The 7,500-nt window shown below is 32.9% G+C and overlaps 1 protein-coding gene across 3 annotated transcripts in view; it reads left to right on the top strand.

Moving 5' to 3' along the window:
• The window catches only part of UbcE2H (ubiquitin conjugating enzyme E2H), a 27,366-nt gene that overhangs the window by 14,419 nt on the left and 5,447 nt on the right, over positions 1 to 7,500 (top strand). For 2 of the 3 annotated variants that reach the window (XM_085657601.1, XM_085657602.1), the window contains exon 3: positions 4,621 to 4,684. The exons of the other annotated variant lie outside the window; for it this stretch is intronic. In XM_085657601.1, the coding sequence (XP_085513727.1) occupies positions 4,645 to 4,684 (40 nt within the window). In that variant the 5' untranslated portion in view covers positions 4,621 to 4,644. The remainder of the gene's footprint in view (positions 1 to 4,620; positions 4,685 to 7,500) is intronic. 3 annotated transcript variants of the gene reach the window in all.

Below are 7,500 nucleotides of genomic sequence, written 5' to 3'. Positions count from 1 at the left end.
AAGAAATAAAGAGGACGACGCGCCACGATTATTTTTCTTTTTGTTTTTTTTCCCCTCTCTATTTCTTTTTTTTTTTTTTTTTTTTTTTTTTTTCGTCGATGGTATCGCAGCGAGGAAATGATAAAATTAGCGAGGCGTATATCATTTAAAAGATACCGACCTTCTACCGTAAGATGTGCAACATTTAATTCGTTCAACGTGTCTGATTGTCTAGCTAAAGCGGTGTGTATGTATTATATATTTGTGTGCCACTATATATATATATATATATATATATATACTATTCGAGGACGTTACGAAGAAGAAGTAAATACAAACTCGGCTTGTTTCGAAAGAAGAATAGCAGAGGGTTTTGCTTTGGAGTACGAAGCGGCACGCTCGTTTGGAAATGGCTGTAAACGAGCGGTCGCTTGATATACATCGGAGGATACCGCAGTGCAACGGGTGACCCACTTTACACTCGGGAAGGCTCTAATACGCCCTAAGATTTTTCTGTTCCGTATAGAACACGGGAGTCACTTACAATTAGCTTTCTAGCGCATTTGAGATCGTAAGAGAAGTTCTGTTTTTTTTTCTTTTTTTTTTTGTCTTTTTTTTATCTCTCTTCTTTTCTTTTTTCACCCTCTCCATTTTTCTCTCTTACTTTTTTTTGGCTTTTCAATTTCTCTCTCTCTCTCTCTCCCTCTCCATTTTTCTCTCTTACTTTTTTTTGGCTTTTCAATTTCTCTCTCTCTCTCTCCCTCTCCATTTTTCTCTCTTACTTTTTTTTGGCTTTTCAATTTCTCTCTCTCTCTCTCTCCCCCTCTCTCTCCCTCTCTCCTCCATTCCCACTTTCTTTTTTCCCTCGTTTCTTTTTTTTTTCCCGAAACTTGTGCGAAACAAAAACGTGACATCGCATTTAAATCCTATAGATCGTAAAACGAAGATAAGAGAAGAAAAAAGAGAAAAGAAAGGAAAGAAAAAAGAAAAGAAAACAGGAAAAGAATGATTATCTGAATTATCATTGATCGATAACAAATGATTATTTTTGTTTTAAATGACATTTCATAAAAATTAGACTTTCTTTCATTGAAATTACGAAAGCTCATTTGCACATTTTATTGCGTCTATATAGAAAGCCAACAATCTACGCACGCGCGTGCACGAGCGCGCATCGACGTATGTTCGTTGCTTCTCTTGCTTCGAGCAAAATTCATCGTTACGTACATATATACATATATATATACATATATATATGTATATGTATGTATGTATGTATGTATGTATATACGTACCTTCGCGAACGTGCGTCATCGAAATTCCGATCGAAGGGATTTCGAATAATAGCTACTAGATATTAGATTAATACGCTTGTTATAAATTTATTCGATCGTATTGTTAGAATGGTTTATTAATTCGGATTATTGAATTACGTCGACCTATTTTTTTTTGCTTTTTTAAAATTTGGATTAAAGTTAGTTAGTTATAATAATCGTAGAAACAATGATCCCTATGATTAATTCCATTACTAATTTAGCAAAGCATTGACGTACAATTTGATTACATTATTCGATAAATTCGTAACATTCATTTCTATCTGTTCAATTGTACGTCTCAATAATAGGAATAATTTTAAAGTGATCAAAAATACACTCTCGTTTTTTTTCTTTTTTTTTTTTTTCTTTCCATTTTTTTTTTCTTATTCTTATAAATTTAATATCAATTTTGTTAATGAGCTTTAAGTAGGATATATAATTTAATGTATAGAAAATTATTTAAATGTGTATATATATATATATATATATATATATATATATATATATCGAAAAAGAAAGAGAGAGAAAAAGAGAGAGAGAGAAAAGATAAAAATAAAAAGTAGAATTTTTAAATAGTATCGAACAATTTGTTCTTTTGCCAAGTTAAATTATACGAGAAACAATTCGTAGAAAGATATAAAATTCTTTCGAGATTTGTGATCAGTATAAATATGTGATATATAGAAGAGTTATAGAAAAGAATTGAGATAACGAAGAGAGAACTGTATCATCGTTGTGGAATTATACTAATTATGGTATCGATAAACGTTGCTCTTTGAGTGGAAAAAAAACAAAAAAAAAAAAAAAAAAAACAAAATGAAAAGAAAGAAAAGAAGAGAGAAGATGAAAAAAAAAATATTTCGCTTATGAAAGAAGACTTTTATTATATATATATATATATATATTGATAATAATGTAGCTAATCGACGTCGTTTAAAGAAAGTATGTAGCCTGAGTATGATGTTAGAAGGCAAGGTTAGCAGCAACAACAGCGGCATGTCATTGAATTCTTGCTTCGTTCTATTCCATGGCACGATGCACGCGATATTAACGCAAAGGCTTTGCAATCTTGTACGTGGTACATATATAAAGGGCACGTAGGCGGTGTGGATAGAACGGAAACGGAGAGATGATTTTTGCCAGAAGCCTCAAATATATACATACATATTCCGGTCGCTTGATTTCTACATACATACATATTAATATATATATATATATATATATATATATATATATATATATATGTATTTTAAATAAAATTACCTCCGGATACCATATAACATCTCGATAATATCATTCTTTTAATATTTTCTTTTTTTTTCTTTTTTTTCTTTTTCTTGATATTTTTTATCATTTTCTTTTTCTTTCTTTCTTCCTCTTTTTTTTTTCTTTTTTTAATTTTTTTTTCCGTCCGCGCGAGAATTCACGCTCGATTTCGTTCTCGTACGTTCGTAAGTTCGTTTTTTCGATTTATCATCGTTATCATTGGTAAATAAAATTCTCTCATGTGTTTACTTATTCGCTTATGTTCATTTTCGTTTTTGGATCATCAAGCATAAAGTGGCATCGTGATCGAGAATGAGAAGGAGAAAGAGTGAGACAGAGGGAGGGGAAGAGAGAGAGAGAGAGAGAGAGAGAGGGAGAGGGAGAGAGACAGAGAGAGAGGGAGAAAAGGTTTTAAAGTAGGAAGATAAAAAGGTCGAGCATGTTTATCAAATCGCACGACACTCGCAATCTCGGTTAGCACCCGCTCGTCATTTCGTAAACCGAAAATGGACGATGATAAATATCACTGAGTTCAGTTTCTGCCCCTGTCTGTCTGTCTGGCTTTCTCTCTCTCTCTCTCTATATATATATATATATATAAATATAAATATATATATATATATATATATATATATATATATATTTATCTATCTTTCCTTCTGTATGTCTCTTCTACCTACGCTACGACATTTAAGCTACCATTCGTTTAATAAACGACGAATAGATCATGTTTTAATCTTTTACACACGCAATGATTCATTCACTTTATTTACTCGCGTAGTGTTTACTACGTTTCTTTTTACAACCCCTTTAAAAAAAAATAAATCCCGTAAAACGATCGAAGCGCATTTGCTCGACGATACTCGACGTTTCTTTCTTTTTTTTTTTTTTTTTTTTTTTTTTTTTACCCTCTTTCTTTTTTTTCTTTCTTCCTTCTTTTCCTTTTCTCATTTCTCATTTCTCATTTCTTTTTCTCTTAAATTAGTGCGTATCTTTCATCGGCGAAAACGGAAATCACGATGCTCCAACGTGGGAAACGAGAATCGTGGAACGTTATCGGTATAAAAGATCGTACATATATGCATATAAAAACAACGTGTGTTAACTCTAATCACGAACGTAATGCCCGAGGTCCGCGAATAGTATAAGATAAACCGAGAATCAAGGAACACCAAATGAATGATACGTATCTCGCGTAAAGCAATGTATCGTATGTTTGTTCGGAACAAACGTCATTAATAATCCCTAGTTTTCATGGGAAACCGCTTGGAAGAATGAACATATTACGCATAGTTATATAGAGAAAGAAAGAAAGAAAGAAAGAAAGAAAGAAAGAAAGAAAGGGAGAGAGAGAGAGAAAGAGAGAGAGAGAGAGAGAGAGAGAAAGAACGGTCTAAAGTCTAGACGTCGTGCTTATATACATAAATACACACATACACACGTGTACATTCGATAAGGACAAAATTTTTGTAGAAAATATTTTTTCTACTAAATTAAAAAGACATTTCAGATATTTATGATATTTTCATTAATGTAATTATGCATTTTAAATTATCTTTTTAATAATTCAACGTACGTTGTGTTTATTCAAAAAGTTTCCTTTAAATGTAATATTATTTCTTTCATTTATTTCACGCAGGATATGTATGTAGATAAAATATATTTTGACTCGTTCGCCTCCTCTTATTGGCCCTTCTGATAAGAAATATATATATAAATACATGTATTTTATTGAATTCAACGATATTGAAGGAAAAATAATCGAAGATTAAAGAGTTTAGAAAGAGAGAGAGAGAGAGCGAGAGAGACAGAGAAAGAGAGAGAGAGAGAGAGATAAATACCATCTACGTATCAGGCTGACATTCTTTCACTCTCCCTCTCTCTCTCTTTCTCTCTCTCTCTCTCTCTCTCTCTCTCTCTCTCTCTCTCTCTCTCTCTCTCTATTTCTCCCTGTTTCTCTCATAATGTTGCAAAATCGTCGATGGACGAAAGCCACATAGAATTTTAATCGTTTCCACGCTAATATCTCATTTATTATTATTAGTGCATTTGTATTTAGCGGATTTGAATAGGCCCGAACTATATGAGCGGCTCATTGAGGGCCTCGAGAGGAACAAAATTGGGTCAGTGGGTCAAGCGCAGAGAGAAGAAGATTGATATTGAACTGCGTCGTCTACCACTACCGTTTTACCCTCCCTCTCTTCCTCTTCCTCTTCCTCTTCCTCTTCCTCTTCCTCTTTCTCCTCCTTCCGCTATTCCTCTATCTCTTGGTATCCCGAGTACACCTGTAAAAAGAAAGAAAAAAAAAAAAAAAAAAAAAAAAAAGAAAAAGAAAAATTTCAGAGATTTTGTGCGGCAAATATTAATCCTCTTTCGTAGGATTTTTAGATCTAATATCGATCGATTATGGTCTGACTTTTTTTTTTCGATATCTGGGGATTTTTTCCTTCCTCACCGCCCCTCCTTTTTTTTTTATCCATCTAGATATATTTTAAACAGTTTAAATCATTAAAAAAGAAAAAAAAAAAAGAAAAAAAAAATAGAAAAATAAAAAAAGAAAAGGAAAACGAATGAAATCATAAATATCGCGCGAAAGAATATACGACGAAATTTATCTCGTAGATTTATGCTCACGATGAAATAATGTAATTATTTAAAATAATATTAAAATATTCTCACGTCGGATTATTTCCTTAGGAATGCTTAGGGATAAATTCGATCGGGTGACGATCCAACGCGAGTTCGCAACGACCGCATTCGATTTCCGGTCGAGTGAGTAGCCCAGCCAGTGATCGCATATAGAAAAACCGTTCTTCCATGGTGTATATCGTCCATAGTTAAAGATCGCGTGTGACTCGTAAATGAAAAAAACAAAAAAAAAAAAACAAAAAAAAAAAACAAAAAAGAAAGAAAGAAAAAAAGACCCTTTCTATTCTCGACAAGTAAATCGTAAAAGTATTTTACAGCTTAGGGAACCTCATTCCTGTTTCTATATAGGAATGCGGTTCGAGATAGGCGCGAAATTCAAAGGCGGAAAAATTTTCAAGCCGTTCTATGTGCTTAGATCGAACGCAACGGAACGAGTTCGTGATCGTGGTTGTGATGGTGGTTACGTTATCGTACGGGCGCACACTTTCTACGGCGTAAGATTATACATACGGATGTTAAAGAGAACGAAATCCGACAGAAAGTGGGTGGATGGGTGAATTGGAGGAGCTTATGGCTTGATTAGAAAAGAGGAAGGAATATTCGATCTAATTTGATTTTATTTAATTTTATATCCTTTGCTCCTTTCTCTTTTTTTTCGTTTTCTTTTTATATTCGTGAAAGTTCATATTGTTTTCGTTAGGACAATATGTAAAGGAAAACAAAAAAATAAGAGAATAATAATAATAATAATAATAATAATAATAATAATAATAATAATAATAATAATAATAATAATAATAATTAGAGATGACACTTAGTGAAGATATAAGTAGAGAAAAAAAAGCAAAGTTCGAAGGAGATGGTGATAAAGGTTAAGGAGAACGGGTGGAGAGGGATGGAGGGAAGAGAGGGATGGACGTACAAAAAAACAACAATAATAAAAAAGAAAAAGGAAGAAGAGAAAAAAAATGTCAAGGTTTCGTTAGAGAGAAGTTAGACCGTAAAGATGGCGGTGCTGCATGTTGCAATGCACTCGCTCGAGTGAACCACACTCACGAGTTGCGTGCGTGGGTATCGATACTTTCACCCGTGAATCCCCAACACGATTTTGCGTGTGCGTGTGCATGTGCACGTGCACGTGCGTGCATCACGGACAGGTGGGTCATGTTTCTCGCCTCCACATGGATACTTATACGTATCGTCGTACGGATAATTTGCAACATTCGATGGCAAAAGTCATTCGCTACCAGGACGAATAGAAATGTCGTAATTATTTACGTGGGCCTATTAACAACAGTAAAAAGCAATGAGAATAAGAATTTCGTATATGCATACATATATAAATTCATATATAAATACATGAATAGATAAGCGTGTTTCTTCGTTGTCTTTTAATCGTCTTTTTTTTTTTTTTTTTTTTTTTTTTTTTTTTTTTTTTTTTTTTTTTTTCTTCGCATTCCTTATCGAAGATATACTTGCTTAGTAATTATTCAATCTAATCAACACTGTAGTAGATCTTACGAAATGATCAATTTTATGGAATCGAAGGTTTTATTTCCGCAGTATAATCGTGGCAAGCGCTTTGTGATCATTTAATAATATATTCATTTTAGATAATGCATAAGCCGTATACGCGACAACTAGATATATATATTTCATTTCTATTTACATACGTATAAAACTATGTTATTGCGATTTTCTTATTATCGATTCATTAAGGTTGATTGCGGTTAAATTTATTCTTACATGCTTGAGACACGTTCAATATTTTTCATTATACGTATATATGTGTATATCTATGTATGTATATATGTATCTATGTATATATTTGAACAGTTTTATTCACGTTATACGCATATAAAATATTTTTCACTTCTTTTCTTTTAAATTGGAAAGATTGTACGAGTAAAAGAAATCTCGTTCTTCCTTTCCTATATTCCCACGAAAGGAACATCGCCCTGTGATGAAGTTTTACCGTTGAACGTTCTCGTTTCCGTGAACGTAGCGCGAATTATGGTACAGCCTTTGAATCTTGAATCGTGGCAATAACATCGATAACTGTACAGAGCCGATCGTAATGATCTAACTGAAAATCGGCTGCAGAATCGTTCTTTTATTCCTTTCCTTGCTCGCGAGGTAAACGTGAGCTTTCCGTGACGAAAATTAGTTAACACGATTTGGAGGAGTTTGATGAAAAAGAAAAAAAAAAAAATAAAGAAAGAAAAAAAAAAAGAAAAAGAAAACGGAAGGAGATTTCTATGATGACGCCATTATGACGGTGCAAGATAAA

The sequence above is a fragment of the Vespa mandarinia genome, chromosome 6 (genome assembly GCF_050613455.1).
Source record: "Vespa mandarinia isolate Hongniang chromosome 6, ASM5061345v1, whole genome shotgun sequence".
Classification (NCBI taxonomy): Eukaryota; Metazoa; Arthropoda; class Insecta; order Hymenoptera; family Vespidae; genus Vespa; species Vespa mandarinia.
This window is presented reverse-complemented; position numbering and strand designations above follow the sequence as displayed.